This window comes from Pongo abelii, chromosome 1 (genome assembly GCF_028885655.2).
Source record: "Pongo abelii isolate AG06213 chromosome 1, NHGRI_mPonAbe1-v2.0_pri, whole genome shotgun sequence".
NCBI classification, from domain to species: domain Eukaryota; kingdom Metazoa; phylum Chordata; class Mammalia; order Primates; family Hominidae; genus Pongo; species Pongo abelii.
Genome location: NC_071985.2, coordinates 189167859 through 189190953, shown reverse-complemented (window position 1 = coordinate 189190953; position 23095 = coordinate 189167859). Strand labels below are relative to the sequence as shown.

General features: G+C 46.6%; 2 protein-coding genes and 1 pseudogene across 2 annotated transcripts; 1 reads left to right on the top strand and 2 right to left on the bottom strand.

Annotated features, from left to right (window-relative positions):
* Positions 1 to 1096: 1096 nt before the first annotated feature.
* KLF17 (KLF transcription factor 17) lies at positions 1097 to 17633 on the top strand. Its single transcript, XM_002810924.4, has 4 exons — positions 1097 to 2676; positions 11625 to 12468; positions 12784 to 13028; positions 15508 to 17633. The coding sequence occupies exons 1-3, from the start codon at positions 2509 to 2511 to the stop codon at positions 13026 to 13028; spliced, it is 1257 nt and encodes a 418-aa protein (XP_002810970.2). The 5' UTR covers positions 1097 to 2508; the 3' UTR covers positions 15508 to 17633.
* LOC100436955 (small nuclear ribonucleoprotein Sm D1-like) lies at positions 5635 to 6151 on the bottom strand (annotated as a pseudogene).
* A 2451-nt stretch (positions 17634 to 20084) lies between the features above and the next one.
* On the bottom strand, positions 20085 to 22802 carry KLF18 (KLF transcription factor 18). Its single transcript, XM_024244438.2, has 2 exons — positions 20918 to 22802; positions 20085 to 20275 (listed from the first exon to the last, which is right to left on the bottom strand). The coding sequence occupies exons 1-2, from the start codon at positions 22800 to 22802 to the stop codon at positions 20085 to 20087; spliced, it is 2076 nt and encodes a 691-aa protein (XP_024100206.2).
* Positions 22803 to 23095: the final 293 nt, after the last annotated feature.

The window sequence follows — 23095 nt, the reverse complement described above, 5'->3', positions numbered from 1 at the left end:
GGGCCTGCTCTCAGCCCCACTCCATGCTAGTAGTTGGGGACCCTAAGATACATAAGAGCCTTCTTACCCCACTTGTTATGATAGAGCAAATGTCCCTGCTCTCACTAAAGGCCCACTTGTCTGTTGGTACTCCAGATCCTGTCCTTTCTTGATTCATCCATGACTTTGCTCTTATAATTGAGCCCTCTGTTTCTGTATCAGTTTCTCCTTTGGTGCATCCCCATCAGCCTATAACATGCCCTCCCTTAACTGCCAACTCATTTTTCTGCGCTCATTCGTAGCAAAACTTCTTTGTTTAGAGTTTAGAGACAATGTCCCACTCCATCAACTCCTCTTCCCTTGGCAGCCCAGTCCAATCAGGCTTCTATCCTACTGCACTTGGTTTTGTCAGAGTCACCAGTGACCTCTGTCTTGCCAAATCCAGTAGTCACTTACCTGTTTATTTCAACCTCTCAGGCTTTTTGGGTGACTTTGCTGTTCTGCTGGGCCTTAAATGTAGGAGTCCCCAGGCTCTGTCCTCTGTCCTGTTGTCAAACTATCTCCAGTGTTGATAGCATCCACTCTAATGGCCTTATAACTGCCACCTCTATGCTGACAGCACCCAAGTTTACATTTACAGCCCTGACCTTCTCTGAGCATAATTAATAGACATCTCAAAATCAGTGTCGAAAATGGAATTCTTGTTTCAGTCACCTCCAAATCTGCTCCTCTTCCTACCTTTCCATATACCAAGTGGCACAATCATCATGCAGTTGCTCAAGCCAATAATCTAGGAGCCTCTTTGATTCCTCTTTCCCTCCCTCCCTACCCCCTTCTGATGCATTACAAGTCCTGTTTTTCATTCTTTTTTTTTACAGATGGGATCTCACTATGTTGCCACGGCTGGAGTGCACTGGCCGTTCACAGGTGCAGTAATCCCATTACTGATCAACATAGGAGTTTTGATCTACTCCATTTCTGACCTGGGCCAGTTCATCCCTCCTTAGGCAACCTGCTGGTGCCCCACTCCTGGGAGCTCACCATACTGATGCTGAACTTAGTGTGGACACCCAATCAGCACAGCACACTGCAGCCCAGACCTCCTGGGCTCAAGTGGTCTCCCGCCTCAGCCTCCTGAGTAGCTGGGACTACAGGTGGGCACCACCTCCATGACCAAACACTGACATCTCTTTCTTGGACAGCTCCTTTAGATTTATTTATTTAATTTTATTTTTTGAGACGGAATTTCGCTCTTGTTGCCCAGGCTGGAGTGCAATGGCGCAGTCTCGACACACTGTAACCTCCATCCCCTGGATTCAAGCGCTTCTCCTGCCTCAGCCTCCTGAGTAGCTGAGATTACAGGCATGCACCACCATGCCTGGCTAATTTTTTATTTTTAGTAGAGACAGGGTTTCACCTTGTTGGCCAGGCTGGTCTCAAACTCCTGACCTCAAGTGATCTGCCAGCCTCAGCCTCCCAAAGTGCTGGCATTACAGGCGTGAACCACCGTGCCCAGCCGCAGCTCCTTTAGATTTCTAACTGGTGTCTCTGCACCCCTCTGGCCCTTTATAATCCATAAGGAGCCAAATGGTTTATTTTAAAAACACGTATCAGATCATATCAAGTTCCTATTTAAAAGCATCAGTGACTTCCCACCACACTTAGAATAAAATCCAAATTCCTTTCTACGGTCTTCAAGGCCCTATCCCTCTGTCCTCATGTCACTGTCCATGTGGTATCACTGTGGTCACCCTGCCTTCAATTTCCTTCTAGCACTGTTGGGCTCTTTCTTGCCTTAGAGCCCTTCAATCTTCCTATGGCTGGCTCCTTTCAGGCATTTCATTTTCAGCTCACATTTCTGTTTTGGTTTTCCATAGCACTCACCACCATCTAAAATTATAATAGTTAACAACTTTATTACTCATTTCTTATCTTCCCATATAAGATGGAAATTGACAGCAAGGACTTTGTTCTGTCCTGTTTACCATTTTACCCCTAGTTCAGAGATCAGTGCCCAACACACACTGGGCACTCAGTAAACACTGCGGAATAAACAGGTTGTGCCATGAAGCTCCCAGTCTTCAGTTCGTACAGACAAGGGACAGAGGTGCACAGACCGTAGCAGAAAAGCTCCAGCCTTTCCAAAGCTTATGGCAAGATCCCGACCTGACAGAATGCTGGTGGAGGCTCTCCTATCGGCAGAGGCCCTACACCCAGCCTTGCCTCTCTCTCCAGCCTCCTCCTGACTGGAGTCGGAGACCTGGGTGTCCTCAGCCCCCACTTGGGTGAAACAGTTGCTCAGACTGAAGGGTGGAATGGGTGGGGTGGGTGGGCGGACCAAATTTCTTTAAGAAGCGTTCAAGGCCTGAAGTGGCTGTCCGTGAGGCTGCCTTGGTTGGGGCATGCTGAGGGCGGGTGGGCAGCCTGGGGCAGGGCTGCGGGGGCGGCGCAGGGCGGGACGGGTGGGGTCTGACCCCGCCCCCTGGCGCAGCTGTAAATAGGTAAATAGAAGGTGATTGTGGCGTGGCAATGTACCGATACCCATACCCGCCTGCGACGCCGTGGTGGCTGGTTCCCTGTCTCTTCAGTAGAGAGTCTAGACCCCACCCAGTCTTCATGTACGGCCGACCGCAGGCTGAGATGGAACAGGAGGCTGGGGAGCTGAACCGGTGGCAGGCGGCTCACCAGGCTGCCCAGGTGAGTCAGGTGCCAGCCCCTGGCAGGCCGGGCGGGCCCAGGCTAGGGGGCGGCGGGGAGGGGAGGCCTTGGAGGAGAAGGGAGGCAGAGGGAAGCAGAAACCCGAGGGGTAGAAATCCGAGGGGAGGGGTGGCAAAGGAAGGAATGGGAGATTGGGGAGGGGTTGCAAAGGGAGGGATGTGAGATTGAGGGTGTAAATCATACGTCGTTTATTCCAACAATGTTCTCCCAACAGTAGAGCTTGTGTTGGACGCGTGGGGGGTAAGAGGGTTCCAGGCAACTTTCTGGCGAGGGACTTGAGTAGGCAGGACAGCAAAGACCAAGTTAGGAAGTGAGCAGGAAACGACAGGAAAAAAAAAAAAGAAAATGTTAATTGGAGCCCTACTAAGTGGTAGGCTTTTGCCAGACCCTGGAAATACAATGCTGAATTTACCATGAAACAGATATATATAAAATTGTGTTAATAAATCGTTAACTGAATGATTGGAATTGTACAGCGTTACATGAAGGAGAAGTCAGGGGCGCATGGGAGCAGATACCAGAGGTGTCTGATCGGATTTGGGAGGCTTAGGAGACAGCTGAGACTCTGTTCTGGGACTAGAGAACCTGTCAGGTGAAAGGTTCCCAGGTCTGAGACCACAGGCTGTATGCTTCCTCTTAGGAGGAACTGAAAGACCAGGGCCTAGACAGTGATGGAAGGGTGGCCCCAGGGACACCATTGAGATCATTCAGCGTTTGTTTATTCCAAGAGCAGTGGGAAGCCATTGATGAGTTTAAACATAATCTGTCTCAATTAGATTTGCATTTTCAAAGGAGTGCCCTGGTGGATGTGGGCTGGGTTCAAGGCAATAGTTAGAAAGCTTTTGTGATAATCCAGGTGAGAATTCAAATGGCGGCCTACCTACAGAAGTGAGAGTAGAGATGGAGGAGCTAGACGTATCATAGATTGCGGAGATGTTTTGGAGGCAAAGACCACAATCTTTGGTCCCTAGGTGGTGAGGGAGACATCTAGAGTAACAGATTGCTTGCTTGCACAATTGGGTGACAACAGTGACATTTTCTGAGAGTGAAGGATGAGAAGGACAAGATTAATCCATTGTTTGAGGGAGGTGGGCAAAGATGCTAGTGAATTTTGGATGTAGTCCTTTGGAAGAGCCTGTGGGCCATCCAAAAGGACTCAAACAATAGGTAGCTGGAAAATTCAGGAGCCATCTTCGCCAGAGCGAAGATTTCAGATTTAGGAATAGTTGGACTGTAAACAGAAACAGCCACTGGCATGGGGAAGCTTGCCCAGAGGGAGCAGAGAAAGGGAAATCTGCAAAAGAGACTGTGAAGGAGGGGGTCTGAGAGAAGGGAAGGAGAAAACTTGGAAAGTGTGGCCATGCGTGTTAGAGAGGACAAGCATTATAAGAAGGGTATGGCCAGTGGTCCTATAAGCTCCTGAGAGGTCAAGCGAGGAGTCTGGAAAGTGCTGCTTGGTCATAGTGGGATGTAAGTCATCAGTGGTGACCTTTATGAAAGCTGGTTCTGTGGAGAGATGGAGGCCAGAGCAAGTTTGGGAGAATCATAAGGGAAAGTAGTGGTGAAGGCATGTTTAGACAACTTAATTTACCATGAAGGACTGGGAAAACAAGAGGGCCATTGCTGAGAGTTAGGGAAGAGAGGCTGAGCACCCCAGAGGTGCCCACCCAATAGTCATTTACCTAGTTCCTATTATATGTCTGCCTTATGCTAGTTGCTGAGCATATAGTGGTAAATAAAACAGATAAGGCCGGGCATGGTAGTCCCAGCGGCCCAGAAGGCTGAAGCAGAAGGCTCGTTTGAGCTCAGGAGTTTTAGGCTGTGGTGCACCACAATCATGCCTGGGAATAGCCACTGCACTCCAGCCTGGGCAACTTAGTGAGATCCTGTCTCTAAAATTAATTAAATTAAAAATAAAACAAGATCTTCCCAACTCTTCTAGAGTTTTTTTTAAAAATGAACATTTTTCTCTATAGCCAAAACCACATAATCAAACATATCAAAATTGTATATATATATACACTTTTTTTTTGAGACAGGGTCTTGGCGCTGTTGTCCAGGCTGGGGTGCAGTGGTACCATCTCGGCTCACTGAAACCTCCGCTTCCCAGGTTCAAGCAATTCTCGTGCCTCAGCCTCCCAAGTAGCTGGGATTACAGGCGTGTGCCACTCTGCCCAGCTAATTTTTTGTATTTTTGGTAGAGGGGTTTTGCTATGTTTGTCAGGCTGGTCTCAATTTTCTGCCCTCAAATGATCTACCTGCCTCAGCCTCCCAAAGAGGTGGGATTACAGGCATGAGCCGCCACGCCCAGCCGATAATTCCTTTAAATTATCTTAGATGCAAGCCTTATTCAAATGCCCCTAGCTATTCCTAAAATGTACTTTGTAGCTGGCACATCCAAACCAGAATTTAAGACCATACACTGTATCTGGTGATTATGTCCCTTGAGTCTCTGAAATTAGAATAGTTTTATTTTTTCATGATTGGGATTCAGTTTTTCATGATGCTAACTTTTGTCTTATAGAATGTTCCTTTCAGATATATCAGATTGCTTCCTCATGATAACATTTAGCTTTATCTTCTATCACTTGTATTACCTTTAAGTTATGATTAGATCTTACAGCTTAACTGGATTCAAGATTTTTGGCAAGACTGCCTCATGTGTATGGTAGGTTTCATCTTGCATTACATCAGGAGACACATCTGGCCACCATTTGGTGATACTTGTATTAAGGTAGTGAAAAGCCTCATTGATCTCTCTATAGAAATTTACCTTGTGGTCAGAAAGTAATCTGTGTGATTCTGCCTTGTGTGTATCCAATGTCCAGTTCCCTACCAGCCATTCACCTACTGGTTTTAACACCAAATTTAAATTTTTCCTCAATTAAATTTCCTTAGGGATGGCAAAATAAATTTCCTTTTCCTTTATTTCTTTTCCTTTTTTCATTTTTTTGTCCCACATTTATGTTTATTAAAAACTGACATAAACAAACACAACCTGTACAAAAAATATCCCAAATCCCGTATGACTTTGAAACAGTATCTTGAGAGGCATTATCGCCTAAGACCCCCTCTTCCTCTGCCACGGCCACGTCCTCTTCCTCTGCCTCTGCCTCTTCCTGCAACAGCTTCTCTTTTCTTAGATTTCACCTTAGGTTCAAGATCCACAAGTAGTGTATCCAGAGGTAAACTGTCTGGTAGAATAAAATACTGAATGTTATTTCCTCGAATACTCAGCGTTTCCAGCTGTACAGGTTCTCTGTTCTTCAGGGTCATTTTCACAGCTTTAAGATGTGTATTCATGCTGACATCCACACCTGGACCTGTGGATGAACACCATGGACCTGTGTTCTGTTCTTCAATGCAATGGTTACAGTTTCATGACTCAATTTCATCAAAAATCTCACGAGCTTCATCCTAGCGGCGCCATCACCCTTTGGGTCCGATAGCGCACAGAATCCAACAACCAAATACTGACCGACTGCAGTATGAATGGCCGTTTTTGTTTTTTTGTTTTCGTTTTTTGTTTTTTTGAGACAGAGTCTCACTCTCTCCCCCAGGCTGGAGTGCAGTGGCACGATCTTGGCTCACTGCTGCAACTTCTGCCTCCCAGATTCAAGCGATTCTCATGCCTCAGCCTCCCGAGTAGCTGGGATTACAGGCATGCACCACCACGCCCGGCTACTTTTTTGTATTTTTAGTAGAGACAGGGTTTTGCCATGTTGGCCAGGCTGGTCTTGAACTCCCAACCTCAAGTGATCCGCTCCCCTCGGCCTCCCAAAGTGCTAGAATTACAGGCATGAGCCACTGCACTTGGCAGCAAAATAAATTTTCTAATTCCACCATTCATTCTACATTTATTAGTTTGTATTCTTCTGTAAAGTAGGAAGTAATATTTAACTGCAATCATTTGGTAATTTTGAATTTTTTTTCTTTTAGAGGCAGAATAAATGCTTAATTTATTCAATTCGATTAGCAATGTTCGAAGTTAGGATAAGAACTGAGCTTTTGTCACTTGAGGCTGCAGTGAGCCATGATCATACCACTGTATTCCAGCCCAAAATGAGCCATGATTGATCGCACCACTCACATCTCAGCCTCTGGAGAAGCTGGGACTACAGACACTTGCCACTATACCTGGCAATTTTTAGTTTTTTTTGTAGAAATGGGGGGTCTCACCATGTTGCCTGAGCTGGTCTCGAACTCCTGGCCTCAAGCGATCTACCTGCTTTGTAGTCTCACTGCAGGCTCCGCCCCCCGGGGTTCACGCCATTCTCCTGCCTCAGCCTCCCGAGTAGCTGGGACTACAGGCACCCACCACCTCGCCTGGCTAATTTTTTGTATTTTTAGTAGAGACAGGGTTTTACCATGTTGGCCAGGCTGGTCTCGAACTCCTGACCTCAAGTGATCCACCCACCTGGGTCTCCCAAAGTGCTGGGATTATGGGTGTGAGCTGCTGTGCCTGGCCCCTTTTGTATGTATTCTCTAGCTATGTCCTTTGTGGTTGCCATGGGGATTACATTTGACATCCAAGTTATAACATTCTAATTTGAATTTATACCAGATTAACTTCAACAGCACATAAAAACTGCTTCTGTATAGCTCCATTCCCACCTCTTTTCAGTTACTGATCTCACAAAATTACATTTTTATGCATCGTATGTCAAAAAATAAAAGTATAAATTTTATGCATTCTTTTAAATCATGTAGAAAACAAAAAGTGGAGTTATATATCAAAGTTAAAGTAATACTCAGTTCTATAATTGTCCATATATTTACCCTTATCAGAAATTTTTCTTATGACAGATTTCTTCGCATGGCTTCAAGCTACTGTCTAGCGTTGTTTCATTTCAACCTTAAGGACTGCCATTAGCATTTCTTGCAGGACATGTCTAGTGGTAATGATCTCTCAGCTTTTGTCTACCTGGGAATGTCTAATTTCTTCCTCATTTTGCAAAGACAGTTTTGCCGTGTATAGGATGGTTAATAGTTATTTTTTTTCCTTTAGTACTTTGACTATATCAACCCATGGTCTTTTAGTGTCCAAGGTTTTGATGAAAGAGCTTCTGGTAATTTGTGGGATCCCCTATAAGCGATGAGTCACTTCTCTTGCTATTTTCAAGATTCTCTCTTTGTCTTGGGCTTTAAACAGTTTTATTTTTTATTTTCGAGACACGGTCTCACTCTCTGGAATGCAATAGTGCCATCTTGGCTCACTGCAACCTCTGCCTCCTGGGTTCAAGCAATTCTCGTGCCTCAGCCTCCTGAGTAGCTGGGATTACAGGCGCCCGCCACCACACCTGGCTAATTTTTGTGTTTTTAGTTGAGACGGGGTTTCACCATGTTGGCCAGGCTGGCCTTGAACTTCTGACCTCAAGTGATCCGCCTGCTTCGGCCTCCCAAAGTGTTGGAATTACAGGTGTGAGCCACCGCACCCGGCCTCAACCATTTTATTATAATGTTTCTTGGTATAGGTCTGCGAGTTTATCCTACTTGAATTTTGTTGAGCTTCTTTGATGTTTGTATTCATATCTGGAAGTCTCTTCAGTGGGAAGGGGAGGGGGTTGTAACACTGGGGGTTGAGTTGCCACAATGGCTGCCTACCTCTGTTTGCACCTCATAATCAGAAACAGCAACTAACAATCAGGATATAGATTTCCCCAATAGTTGGAGGACAAGGGTTTTGTTTTGTTTTGTTTTTGTTTTTGTTTTTTTGAGACAGAGTCTTGCGTGTCGCCCAGGCTGGAGTGCAGTGCGTGATCTTGGCTCACTGCAAGCTCCGCCTCCCGGGTTCACACCATTCTCCTGCCTCAGCCTCCCAAGTAGCTGGGACCACAGGCACCCACCACCATGCCCGGCTAAGTTTTTTTTATTTTTAGTAGAGACAGGGGTCTCACCATGTTAGCTGGGATGGTCTCGATCTTCTGACCTTGTGATCCACCTGCCTTGGCCTTCCAAAGTGCTGGGATTACAGGCGTGAGCCACTGTGCCCGGCCGAGGACAAGGTTTTTATTGCCCACTCTGGCTCCTGCAAGCTGCATGCAAGTTGCTCCGGGAACATGGGGTGTGTATCGGTAGCTACTACCTATCTAAGAATTTAGGTTGACCAAAATTAACTGCAATTTACTTTCAAAGCCTTCCTTTGGAAGTTACAAGCCTTTAATACCCTTCATTGTTCCAAAAAACTTGTAACAGACAAATGCTGCCAGTGTGATAGTTACCTTGCTGAGGATACAGGTTCCTGGTGCTTCCTACCCTGCCATCTTCCTTGATGTCGCTTCCTGTCTCCTTTGACCCAATCCTAATCTTTGAAAGCTCCCTTATTTTCTGGCACGAAATGTACCAGGCTCCCTTAAACCTTCCTTTTCCCAGTCTTGGAGTCAGGAAATTCTTGGTCTAACTTTTAGCAAGGAATAGAATTAGAGACAAGTCTAGGCTCTAGAGGCACACGTTGTTATTAGAGTCACAAATGCTTCGATAGGCTATTTTACTGGACAGAGCTAGAAAAAATATATATATTTTTTACATTGTGAATTTGTATAGAATATTTCCTATTTAAATTTAGCAATATTATTATTTTTTTTGAGATGGGGTCTCACTCTGTCACCCAGCCTGTACAGCAGTGATGCGATCACAGCTCGCTGCAGCTTCGACTTCCCAGGCTCAAGTGATCCTTTCTACTTCAGCCTCCTGAGTGGCTGGGACCACAGGCACATGCTACCATGCCTGGCTTGTTTTTTTTTTTTTTTTTTAATTCTTTGTAGAGATGAGGATTCCCTATGTTGCTCAGGCTGGTCTTGAACTTTTGGACTCAAGTGATCCTTCCACCTGGGCCTCCCAAAGAGCTAGGATCATAGGCATGAGCCACTGTGCCTAGCAATACTAACTTATTTTAAACCATATTGGTAAAAATGACACTCAAACAGAAAAGTGAATGTAAGTACAGCTTCTACAAAGTAATGAATTGTTACAAAGTAAAACCTGTGAAACTGTCACTCAGGTCAAGAAATAGAAGCCCGTCCAGTGTCCCTTTCTTACCTTTCCCCATTCCCTGCTCTCTAATATAACCCCATCCTGTTGTCTGGATGTAACTTTTTTGAATTTCCCTGTTTCTGACCTGTGATGTTCCTATAACTGCTGCAAAGGTTGTAATTGCTTCAAATTTTTCCTTCCTTCCTTCCTTCCTTCCCTTCCTCCCTCCCTCCCTCCTTCCTTCCTTCCTTGAACTCCTGACCTCAAGTGATCCGCCTGCCTCGGTGGATCTTTTTCTTTCTTTCTTTCCTTCTTTCTTTCTTTCTTTCTTTCTTTCTTTCTTTCTTTCTTTCTTTTTCTTTCTTTCTTCTCTTTTCTTTCTTTCTTCTCTTCTTTTCTTTCTTCTCTTTTCTTTCTTGTGTTTGAATGTTGTTACGTTTTCCCTTGATTTGTAGCAACAATTTTCTGGTGACTTTTTTTTTTAATTGCAATCTTTAATTTCTGTCTTGATGGTTTAGTATCTTGTATGGATATTGTATTTTAAACTTCTCTTTTGGTTGTCATATTTGAATGGATTGTTCTTTTCTGGACCATCCCAATTGAAGAGTGAATAGGAGATGATAGGATAGCTTTATTCTTTTCTCAACTCAAGAGCTCCCTCTTCTATTGCTACAGTAATGGACTTTTTTGTTGCTGTTGTCTTGAGACAGAGTCTCACTCTGTCAGCACAGGCTGGAGTGCAATGGCACAATCTCAGCTTACTGCAACCTCTGCCTCCTGGACTCAAGTGATTCTCCTGCCTCAGCCTCCCAAGTAGCTGGGACTACAGGCACACGCCACCACACCTAGCTGATTTTGTTTTTCTTTTTGAAATTTCTGAGCTCAAGCAATCCACCTGCTTCGGCCTCTCAAAGTGCTGGGATTACATAGTTGTGAGCCGCTGCGCCTGGCCTACTGACAGTTTTTAAAAATATGGTTCTTGGCTCCTATCCTATTTTAAGACCTTCTACCACCAATCTTTCTTACCCTTCATGCAAGTCAGTCATTAAGGGATACTGCCTCCTGACTTCCAGACAACCCCCATCCCTTTTTTTAAGAAGTGTTTTTTTCACATCTGCCTTTTCCCCATATCTCCTCCAATGCTTGATCTCAGACCTGCCCAGGCAGTTCCCACTCAGGGCAGACGCTGTAAATATTTGCAGATGATGTCTAAGTTTTGCCAAAGCCAAGACCCATCTGCAGCCTCAATTCCTTCTATCTGTGTGGCTTTCTGCACCCGTTCTGCTGGTTTAGGATGTTCTTTCACTTTCACACTTATGTATAATTTGGAGTTTGGGCCGGGCGCGGTGGCTCACGCCTGTAATCCCAGCACTTTGGGAGGCTAAGACGGGAGGGTCACCTGAGGTCAGGAGTTCGAGATCAGCCTGACCAACATGGAGAAGCCCCGTCTCTACTAAAAATACAAAATTAGCCGGGCGTGGTGGTGCATGCCTGTAATCCCAGCTACTCAGGAGGCTGAGGCAGGAGAATCACTTGAACCCGGGAAACAGAGGTTGCGGTGAGCTGAGATCGTGCCATTGCACTACAGCCTGGGCAACAAGAGTGAAACTCCGTCTCAATAAAAAGAAAAAAAAATTGGAATTTGAACATTTTCTCAGTTTTGCTGAAGGTGTAGGTTATGGACTGTTTTATTTGCTCTCTTCGTTGCTTTGTGTGAAATAAAAACCAAAAACATGTCCGAGGGAAAGTGGCATGAATTACATTTAGGCTTCCGTGGGGCTTGTATTAGCCAGACCGCATGTTAGAAAGCCCAAGCTGGGAGATGGTCTGGAGGCAGGATAATTCAAGCAAGAGATGGAAATAGAGGGCTGGATTAGGATGGGGTCTGGGGATGAAGTGGAGGAACATGTGGAACTGGAATTTGAGCAAAAATCACCTGACTCTTTTTCCCCAAGGATAACGAGAACTCAGCGCCCATCTTGAACATGTCTTCATCTTCTGGAAGCTCTGGAGTGCACACCTCTTGGAACCAAGGCCTACCAAGCATTCAGCACTTTCCTCACAGCACAGAGATGCTGGGGTCCCCTTTGGTGTCTGTTGAGGCGCCGGGGCAGAATGTGAATGAAAGGGGGCCACAGTTCAGTATGCCACTGCCTGAGCGTGGTATGAGCTACTGCCCCCAAGCGACTCTCACTCCTTCCCAGATGATTTACTGTCAGAGAGTGTCTCCCCCTCAGCAAGAGACAACGATTTTCAGCGGGCCCCAACTAATGCCCGTAGCAGAGCCCAATATTCCAAGGGTGGCCAGGCCCTTCAGTGGGAATCTAAGGATGCCCCCCAATGGGCTGCCAGTCTCGGCTTCCACTGGAATCCCAACGATGTCCCACACTGGGAACCCTCCAATGCCTTACCCTGGCCTCTCGACAGTACCTTCTGACCAAACATTGTTGGGCCCGACTGTGCCTTCCACTGAGGCCCAGGCAGTGCTCCCCTCCGTGGCTCAGATGTTGCCCCCACAAGATGCCCATGACCTTGGGATGCCCCCAGCTGAGTCCCAGTCATTGCTGGTTTTAGGATCTCAGGACTCTCTTGTCAGTCAGCCAGACTCTCAAGAAGGCCCATTTCTACCGGAGCAGCCCAGACCTGCTCCACAGACAGCAGAGAAGAACTCCAGGCCTCAGGAAGGGACTGGTAGAGGGGGCTCCTCAGAGGCAAGACCTTACTGCTGCGACTACGAGAACTGCGGAAAAGCTTATACCAAACGCTCCCACCTCGTGAGCCACCAGCGCAAGCACACAGGTGAAGGAGGTGTCAGGTGGGGTGGGGATGTAGGAGTCTCTGGGCTTTAGATTTGTCCTGGGCCACTGGTGGGTAATTGCTTGGGATGAGCCTTTCATCTTCCAAGCTTGGAACTAAGCTAGACTGACCCCCCGACTTGCCATACAGGAGGACTGTGCCAAGATGACTGGGGCGGGCACTCCTGATTGTGTTGCCCCTCCCTGGTTCCCTGGACCTTCCCTTTTGAATCCTCAACCTGGACTGCTCTGCCTCACAGGGTCAGACCCCTTCCTTCCTACTCTATTCTAAATTCCATCTCTCCCTTGTCATTCCCAGGTGAGAGGCCGTATTCTTGCAACTGGGAAAGTTGTTCATGGTCTTTCTTCCGTTCTGATGAGCTTAGACGACATATGCGGGTACACACCAGATATCGACCATATAAATGTGATCAGTGCAGCCGGGAGTTCATGAGGTCTGACCATCTCAAGCAACACCAGAAGACTCATCGGCCGGGACCCTCAGACCCACAGGCCAACGACAACAATGGAGAGCAGGACAGTCCTCCTGCTGCTGGTCCTTAGGTCAGTCTCCTCTCCTCATTCTGGGTTTTCTTTTTCCTTTTTCCTTTTTATTTTTTTGAGACGGAGTCTCACTCTGTCTCCCAGGCTGGAGTGCAGTGGTGCGATTCGGTTCACTGCATCCTCCACCTCCCAGCTTCAAGTGATTTTCCTGCCTCAGTCTCCCCAGTAGCTGGGACTACAAGCACGTGCCACCAGGCCCGGGTAATTTTTTGTATTTTTAGTAGAGACGGGGTTTCACTGTGTTAGCCAGAATGGTCTCGATCTCCTGACCTCGTGATCCGCCCACCCTGGCCTCCCAAAGTGCTGGGATTACAGGAGTGAGCCACTGCGCCCGGCCTCATTCTGGCTTTTCTACACAGATCCTACCTGCCTCTGACCAGCTCTTCTCTTTGGTAGGTGTAGGATTAGATGAAGACAGGAAGATTATGGGTCAGTGTTAAAGCCCACACGGAGCTCTGGAGCCAGAGACTCCTCAAACCCTGTGTCGGATGCCCTTAACCTCTCTGGGGCCACCTGCTTCTGCTGGAGTTTAGTCAGATGGGAATGTGGAGCACAGTAGAGACTGGGAGCTTCATTAAAATGCTCTTTATTTCTTGTCGCTCCCCAGCTTAAAACCCTTTAGTGACTCCTTTGCTTGCTACATAAAATCCAGTTTCCAGAGCCAGACTATTTTCAAATCCTGAATTTGCCACTTAATATCCATGTGACCTTGAGAAAGTTCTTGGATCACTATGCTTTGTTTCTTCCAGAAAATGAAAAAACTAGTTTTGGACTGTATTGGACATGGCACATATACTGCATCATTCTCCCTGGCACTCACTGGCCATGTACCCAGAGTTTCTGTTTCTTCCCACCACTTTACAGACTTGGATGGAATGCCCTAGCATAGGGCATGGGATCTGGCATCCCAAGTTGCTGCTAGCAAACTTAGAAGTGTGGAGAAATTTATTTATTTGAGACAGAGTCTTGCTCTGTCACCATGGCTGGAGTACATTGGTGCAATCTCAGCTCACTGCAACCTCTGCCTCCCGGGTTCAAACGATTCTCCTGCTTCAGCCTCCTGAATAGCTGTGATTACAGGCACGTGCCACCACACTCAGCTAATTTTTGTATTTTTTGTAGGGATGGGGTTTCACCATGTTGGCCGGGCTAATCTCAAACTCCTGGCCTCAAGTGGTCCGCCCACCTCAGCTTCCCAAAATGCTGGGATTACAGGCATAAGCCATGGTGTCTGGCTGGGAGTTAATATTTATGGGATAAAATTTGAGGCCAGGCGCGGTGGCTCACGCCTGTAATCCCAATACTTTGGGAGGCTGAGGCAGGTGGATCACAAGGTCAGGAGTTCGAGACTAGCCTGGCCAATACGGTGAAACCCTGTCTCTACTAAAAATACAAAAATTAACTGGGCATGGTGGCGTGCGCCTGTAGTCCCAGTTATTCAAGAGGCTGAGGCAGGAGAATGTCTTGAACCAGGGAGGTGGAGGTTGTGGTGAGCCAAGATTGTGCCATTGCACTCCAGCCTGGGCGACAGCAAGACTCCATCTCAAAAAAAAAAAATTTTTTTTTTGACTAGTGGAAAATGGGAGATAGGTGAGACTCAGGCAGATATCAATTCCCCCTTTTTCCCTGCCTTTCATGAATTGCTGCATGGCACCAATTCTCCAAAACAGGACCATCAGTGGGGAGACCTCCCAAGTAGCCAGTTGACACAACTACTGTGCCCTCTGCAAGGCTTGTCATGAAGCAGTGCCCACACCAGCCTGTTAAATACATCACCTTGCATTACTTCCCATTCCTTCCTGCCTTTCTTCCATTTTCTCACTTCCAATGCCTTGGGTTTGCACCTCTCCAAATAAAACACCAGTACTTAGTTCTTGTTTTCAGGCTCTGTATTCTAGGTGACTGAGGACTAGGAGGGAAAGGAGGACCTAAGACTGGGGCGGATAAAGATGAATCTCACTGTAACTTCTCCTCCCACCTTCCTTAGGTCCCTGGACTACCAAGCACCAGATATTAAGTGGCCTATCTTTCCCTCCTCTCCCTTGGGGTTAAGGGGATAATGACTATCCTGACAAACCAGCCAGGTAGTTTAGAACCTCATATTTAGACTCGGCAGGCTGTTTTACTCCAGCAAACTGATAGAGAGAAAGGAACTTGGCCAAGCTATCAAGTGCAGAGCTAGAATGCCAACCAGGATCTGTCTGCCCCAGAGGTGGTCTCTTCCCTAAGAAGATGGTGCCTTCTATGGGTGTTTCCTGAACCCAGGCTGGTGCCAAGCACAGAGATTAATTAGAGCTGGTTTCTGTGCTCAAGGGACCGTCTTGATCTGGGGGCTCAGAGGTCCACCTCGGTACAGTAGCCATGGGGAAGGGGAGCCCCTAATGGAAGGGTCAGAAAGGCTTTCTGGAGGAGGTAATCCCTGGGCCCAGTAAGAGTGTGACACCTAGTAATCCCTCAAATTTTGAAATAAACTGAACAGGTGAATGAAGAAGGAAGAGGATTCCAGGCAGAGAGCACTGGACGTGGCAACTGCTCAGAGGAGAGGCAGTCTTCAAGTTCTACATTCATTCAGCAAAATGTTTTTTGAGCCTACAATACTGAGCGCACCAAGGCTGTGGAGACTCATGGTGAGGAGCATGGAGTTAACTAAAGGATGTGTCAGGGAAGAAAGACTTCTCAAGGAGGTGCCTCCATCAGACCGAAGGACTCATGGGGGCTAGCTGCACCTCACATTTCTTGGACATATACCGTTGGACATGTCTATCTTCTGGAAACTATGGCATGGACAGTAAGGATTCAGAGGTGCATGAAAGCACCCTGCCTCTGCAGAGCAGAAAGATCATAGACAACACTTATGAATGTGCCCAGTGCTGCCAAGGAGAGAAGCCGGTCCTCTGCAGGCTCAAGCCTATCTGGGCCTCTGGGGAAGCCCCACAGCCTTGGCTGTGCCTGCCCCTGCCCTCTCACCCCTACCCTGACCCTGTCCTGCTTTGCTGCCTTTGTGTGTGTTACTATGGCCCCAGTATACCTGGGATGGACATCCAGGTGCCCTTCATCCAAGCTCCTATGTGAAGGGAGTGGACATGATTAAAAGAACAGGGGCAGAAGGGGCTCATTTATGACCCATTCACTAGCCCCAGGGATTGAAGTCTTGGGTACACAAAGTGTCTTTCTACCAGGGCACCAGATCCCTTCCATGGAGCAGGCCATCTTGGGTTCACTGGGTCAGGGCTGGTCTCTATTCCCCAGCCCACCTGGCTCACACACAGCCTCGTGGGTAGGGTCAGCAAACCAGATTGCTTGTTGTCTGCTTGGTGATCTAGCGTTTTCACCAAGAAGTGGACGTGGAGAGGACCAGAGTGATCAAGGGTATATGATGTGCACTACAACGGTGGACAAAACAGGCTCCTGCTCTTGTGGAGGTCACAATCTAGCGGAGGAGAGATGTTACTAGAAGTGCACAAATTGGGCCCGGCATGGTGGCTCATGCCTGTAATCCCAGCACTTTTGGAGGTCGAGGCAGGCGGATCACTTGAGGTTAGAGATTCGAGACCAACCTGGCCAGCATAGTGAAACCCCATCTCTACAAAAAATACAAAAATTAGCCTGGCATATGGTGGGTACCTGTAATCCTAGCTACTCGGGAGGCTGATGGGAGAATCACTTGAACCCAGGAGCCGGAGGTTGCAGTGAGCTGAGATCTCACCATTGCACTCCAGCCTGGGCGACTGAGTGAGACTCTATCTCAAAACAAACAATCAAAACAAAAAAGACCTGTGGACTCTAGTAGATTTTGAATCCTGCCTCTGCCATTTCCTGGCTATAAGGTGTCTTGGGAAATTTACTTGTCACTCTTGCTTCTGATAGTAAAGGTGATGGTGAGATAGATTCAAGATGGAGAGATAAGGTTAAGTGTTTTCTTTGGCTGCAACATGGAGATTAGATTAGAGCGAGGATGTAAGGGAGAGGAAGGGACATAGCAGTATTTCAGGTGAGAGTCAAGGTGGCTTTGGCCAGGGTGTGAGAGTGGCGGTAGGGAGAAGTAGGAAAGTGAGAGTTAACTGGATTTGGCAGGTGAGGGCGAGGCCAAGGGTGACTTCCAGGTTCCTGACTTGTGTTATAAGTAACACAGAAGAAGAATGGATCAACTTGATTCGTTTTGCATTGATTGTGATATCTCTCATACCTGCAAAAAATATTTTGTATATATCCAATTTAATAATAAATGCACTCAGGAAGGTCAAAAAAGAAAAAAGAAAAATAATACAAAATAATAAAAATACTTAGGATAACTTGAGGCCAGGAGTTTGAGACCAGCATGACCTTGTCTCTGTAAAAAATAAAATTAAAAGAAAAAGAAGGAAAAGTGATCTACTAGTACATTTAAAGCTTTGAACTCCCCATCCTTCTTTGCAGAGGTAACCACTATACTGAATTTTGATTAATCTTGCCTTAGCTATTTATTGTTTTTACCACATAATCTGTCTGTTCTTAAATATAGTGATTGGTTTTTTATGGTTCTGAACTTACCTTTATTCTGTTTAGGATTCATTGAACTTTTTCAATATAAATGTTTAGTAGTCTTAATAAAATTTGGAAAAATTTTGGGCGTTGTTTTGTCAAATTTTGGGGTTCTCCTCCACCTTCTATTTCTGACACACAGTCTGCCTATATGATGGAGCACTTGATATTGTCCTTCAGGTCACTGATGCCCTGTTCATTTTTTTCAGTTCTTTTTTCTTTTCTTTTCTTCTTCTTTTTTTTTGAGACTGAGTCTTGCTCTGTCGCCCAGGCTGGAGTGCAATGGCACAATCTCGGCTCACCACAACCTCCATCTCCTGGGTTCAAGTGATTCTTGTGCCTCAGCCTCCCGAGTAGCTGGGATTACAGCCGTGTGCCACCACACCCAGCTAATTTTGTATTTTTAGCAGAGACTGTTTCTCCATGTTGGTCAGGCTGGTCTCGAACTCCTGACCTCAGGTGATCTGCCCTCTTTGGCCTCCCAAAGTGCTGGGACTATAGGTGTGAGCCACCACACCTGGGGGTTTTATATAATGTGAAATCCTTGGTGGATTGTTATAATATATAAGGGTTGTAGTGAAATCTGAAGAAATGTTTGGGGTTTTTGGATGGGTTGGGAATATGTTACTATTTTTCATATTTAGGTTAATGAAATAAAAACTCCTTTAGTCTAAAAATTTATAATCTAGCAGATTAGATCTGGATAATGAGGAACAGCTGTATGATCTTTTCTTTTTATAGTTGTACTTCATGTAAGACTCTAGTGCACTCTCAGATTTCTTTGGTCTCTCACTCCCCCACCCCCACCCTGGTGTGTTGACAATGTAGAGAAGTTTTGTTTGGGGTTGTTATGGATTCTTTTTATTGGCCTTAGTAATAACATGGATGAAATCTTAGAGATAATGTGTTGAAAACAAGGGAGTTTCAGAAGAAACTTAGTATAAATTATATAGCTTAATATAATATTTATGAAGCTCAAAACAAAAAATCTCTGCAAATTATCTTTGAATACATGCATTTTTGATAAATGTATCAAGGGATTTATGTATACAAAATTCAGGGTAGTCATTAATTCTAGAAAATAGACAGAAGGATGGGTAGAGGAGCTCACCAGACTTGGCACATAGCCGGGGCATTGCAAGGTTTTCTGAAAGGAGCTATAGTCAAGGACTTGGAATCCCCACTGTAAAGCAGGTTCACTGTGCACTGGTTATCAGCTTGTCTGAGTCCAGTGAGATCCAATGACACCCATACACACAGTAAGTTAAATAAAATAGGTTTATTACTAACAGGCAGCAAGGGACAACAATCTAGGATTCATTGGGAATGAGTCCCCCAAGGCTCAGGAAAGCTGCCCGGGGGGATGGAGTCTTAACTGCATGTGTCCCACTTGTACCACAGCTGAAGGACCCCAGAAAGCAGCCAGCACAGAGTTTTATACCCTGGGTTTATGTGGATCGTTGAAGGACGATGGTGCTTCCATGCAGAGGCCTCCTTATTTGGGGTCTCGGCTAAGGCACTCTCCCATCTGCTCTGTAGCGGTCAGTAAATAAGGCTTGATCATTCCTTTCCATCTGGCTCATTGTTCCGATTGGCCATCTCAACACCTGATTGCATGACACTGGGTGATAAGCTCTTCTTACAGGTGCTCATTTTTTCTACTTATAACTTAAATATCTTATTCAATATATTTCATATATAATATTACACAATATCTTTTTTTTTTTTTTTTGAGACAGGGTCTCACTATGTTGCCCAGACTGGAGTGAAGTGGTGTGAATATAGCTCACTGCAACTCCAACTACTGAGCTCAAGTGATCCTCCCAGCTCAGCCTCCCAAGTAGCTGGGACTACAGGCGTGCACCACCACACCCGGCTAATTTTTGTATTTTTTTTTGTAGAGACAGAATTTCGCCATGTTGCCCAGGCTAGTCTAGAACTCCCAGGCTCAAGCAATCTGCCCACCTTGGCCTCCCAAAGTGCTAGGATTACAGGCGTGAGCCACCACACCTGACTGAGGTTGAAACTTTGAATAGGCTAAGTACTCTTCTAAGCAAAGTCCATTTAACCTGAGACCACTTTATGCTGGACGTGACTGAGCGTCCCCTCCTTTTCACCTTATAGGAATGAAGCTCCAAAGAAACGTGGACTCAGCTACAGACAAAAAAAAAGTTTCGTTCTTTACCCTCTGAGCTATACACATATCAATCTCAATCACCTACATAGATACATTTTTAAAAGTACACATACAGGTAAATACAGAGTAAGATCTAGAAGCATTCACAGCATGCTGATAAAAGCCGTTACCCTGAGAGAGGCGAATGAATGAAGAGTGCTTCTTGTTTCAAGTTGAAAGTCATCCAGTTTTTACATGAAAACGCATACCTACTTTCTTTGTATATTTTAGAAAACTTATGAATAATATTAAGCACCTACTAGCTACTGGCATAGGGAAATAGGGGAGCTTGTTCAAGGGAAACAAACTCAATAGGGAGAATCTTTTAGCTGTACACATTTCCTTATGGGCTGAAGGGTTCATAATCCTGGGCGAATGTTGTGGACCTTTGCATGCTGCTTTAGGTGATCAGATCTTGCAAAATTCTTGCTGCATATTGAACACAGGTAGGGCCTTTCCCCAGTGTGCCTTTTCTTGTGTCTGTTGAGCTCATCTGAGCGGGCAAATTTCCACGTACATCCCTCTACATCGCATACATAGGGCTTCTCCCCTGGACCAGACAGAGAGAGAGAGACCTGTCATACATCAGGGTGAGGTAGGGCAGGGACATTGAAAGTGAACAAGAAAAAGTTTTTGAACAAGTTGGAGTGGGAGAGGGAAAGCCAGAGGAGATGGGAGTGGGGGAGGTGAGTGAAGGAGGAGGGGAATGAGGGCCACAAAAGCTGGAGAGACAAGAGGAAAACTGTGAAGAAGGGAAGAAGAGGAAAGGAAGAAGAAGAAAAAAGAAACAGGAGGAGAGACAGTTATTGGCAGGCAAGTTAGTGGGGGGAATAAGGAGGATGAGGGAAGTGGGGCCTGGGGGCCCTGTCACTATGAAGTGACGGTCCCAGTAGAAATAGCGTCAAGAACATCTACCTGCAAGAGGCCAAAGAAATCCCTCCACTTATTCCCATCAAACCAGCAGTCAACACCACTAAAGGCTATAGCCAGCCTGGCTCTGGTCCAGGACTAGAGCCTGTCCCTAGGACTGCTTTATCCACTCTTCTGAAGGTGCCAACCTTTTCTATTATAGAATCTTCTTGAATCCCTGGCTTAAAGGAAGTGGCAGCAATCTCAAATGCTCCCAGGGCTTTGTAAAGGCACAAATCTGTAGCCACTTGCCCCTCACCCCTGTTCCTGAGCCCTCACTCACCGGTGTGCTTGCGCATGTGTATTCGGAGGTGGCAAGCCTTTGAATAAGACATCTTGCAGTCCTCGTAAGTGCAGACATAGGGCCTTGAAACCTCAGGATTCTTCCAGAACTGGCAGCTCTGTGTCTTCTGCTTTTCTGGGAGTTGTCCTTGAATCAAATGGGAACTTGAAAAGCATAGGAATCCTGGGTATGGCAATGATAAGAACTGATGGGGCATCATATATCCCCCATAAAGGCTGTGGTCATCAGTGAGCGTTGTCATATTGCCCACCTGAAGAGTCAGCATCTGGTCCCCATAGAGGGTTGGGTTGCCACTATACGTTGCCATCTGGCCTCCATAGACGGCCTGGTTATCAATGGGGGTCATATTCTGCCCCCCGTAAAGGTTCTGGTTAAAAGTGGAGGTCATCATATTCTGTCCCCCGTAGAGAGTCTGGTTACCAGTGGAGGTCATCATCTGCCCCCCGTAGAGGGTCTGGTTACTAGTGGAGGTCATCATCTGCTCTCCACAGAGGGTCTGGTTACTGGTGGAGGTCGTCATCTGTCCCCCGTAGAGGGTCTGGTTACTGGTGGAGGTCGTCATCTGTCCCCCGTAGAGGGCCTGGTTACTAGTGGAGGTCGTCATCTGTCCCCCGTAGAGGGCCTGGTTACCAGGGGAGGTTGTCATCTGCTCTCCACAGAGGGTCTGGTTACTAGTGGAGGTCATCATCTGCTCCCTGTAGAGGTTCTGGTTACCAGTGGAGGTCGTCATCTGCTCTCCACAGTGGGTCTGGTTACTAGTGGAGGTCATCATCTGCTCCCTGTAGAGGGTCTGGTTACCAGTGGAGGTCGTCATCTGCTCTCCATGGAGGGTCTGGTTACCAGTGGAGGTCGTCATCTGCCCACAGTAGAGGGTCTGGTTACCAGTGGAGGTCGTCATCTGCCCCCCGTAGAGCATCTGGTTACCAGTGGAGGTCGTCACCTGCTCCCCACAGAAGGTCTGGTTACTAATGGAGGTTGTCACCTGCTCCCCACAGATGGTCTGGTTACTAGTGGAGGTCGTCACCTGCTCCCCGTAGAGGGCCTGGTTACCAGTGGAGGTCGTCATCTGCCCCCCATAGAGAGTCTGGTTACCAGTGGATGTTGTCACCTGCTCCCCACAGAGGGCCTGGTGACCACTGGAGGTCGTCATCTGCTCCCCACAGAGGGTCTGGTTATCAATGGAAGTCATCTTTTGCCCTCCATAGAGGTCTAGACTGGTTGTCATCTGGCCCCCAGAGAGGGTCTCATCACTACTGGAAGTCACTGTATGACCATCAGTGAGGGTCTGGTCACTACTGAAGGTCACCTGGTCCCCACAGAGAGTCTGGTTATCACTGAGGGTCTTCATCTGATCTCCATGCAGGGCTGGTGTCTGATTCTCATTGAGGGTCTGGTCACTACTTGGGGTGTTCAGCTGGCTACTTTCACTGGAGACTGTTATGTTGCTTGCAGTGATGGTTGTCTTCTGGCAATCAGTGGGTGATGACTTTGGGGTGTCAGTAACATCTGTCATCTGGGAACCTGCTGTGTGTTTTATCTGATCATCAAAGGAAGTCACTTTCTGGCCCATGGAATAAGTCTCACTTAGGTCTTCAAGGGCTTTAAGAGCGCACATTGTTAAGTCCTGGGTGAGAACTGTCCCGGGGGTGTTAGTGCATGCAGAAGTCATCATTGTGGACCCCAAGGGAGGCATCATCTTGCTCTGGGTTGACTCATGTTGGCTCTCCTCAGCATGGGCAGTCAGAGGCATACAGTTCTGTGGTTCTGGTGCATCTGGGGTTTCTGCCTGTTCTGCATGTTGCTCAGAGAGATGCTGGAAAAAATTCTCAATTTCCTCAATTGCCTGGAGGAGACTGGAATCCATCTCTTTGCTGTTGCCTGATGACTGAACTAGATCTTTAGTTATGGGATCCTGCAAAAAAAATTAATAGGTCAGGGGTTCATACCAGCTCAAATTCCAATCCCCAGGTATGCTCCTTCTCCATCCCTGTTGACCCTATCCTAATCCAGCCCACCATCATCTCTTGCCTAGAAGCTTGTAGTTTCCTCTCAACTGACTCTGGAGTTAACTTCATCCAGTGCCCCCTCCACACACACAGTAACATTTTAAAAGTGCAAACATTTCTCAAGTGCAAACTTTTACTAAGATACTGCTAT

Excerpts from the sequence above, each read along its gene's own strand:
- KLF17 (XM_002810924.4), top strand. The coding sequence starts at position 2,509 with ATGTACCGATACCCATACCCGCCTGCGACGCCGTGGTGGCTGGTTCCC. Across the intron at positions 2,677-11,624 it reads CGGCTCACCAGGCTGCCCAG|GATAACGAGAACTCAGCGCC; the intron begins GTGAGTCAGGTG and ends TTTTTCCCCAAG. Across the intron at positions 12,469-12,783 it reads CCACCAGCGCAAGCACACAG|GTGAGAGGCCGTATTCTTGC; the intron begins GTGAAGGAGGTG and ends TGTCATTCCCAG.
- KLF18 (XM_024244438.2), bottom strand. The coding sequence starts at position 22,802 with ATGGATTCCAGTCTCCTCCAGGCAATTGAGGAAATTGAGAATTTTTTC. Across the intron at positions 20,276-20,917 it reads ACACATGCGCAAGCACACCG|GGGAGAAGCCCTATGTATGC; the intron begins GTGAGTGAGGGC and ends TGTCTGGTCCAG.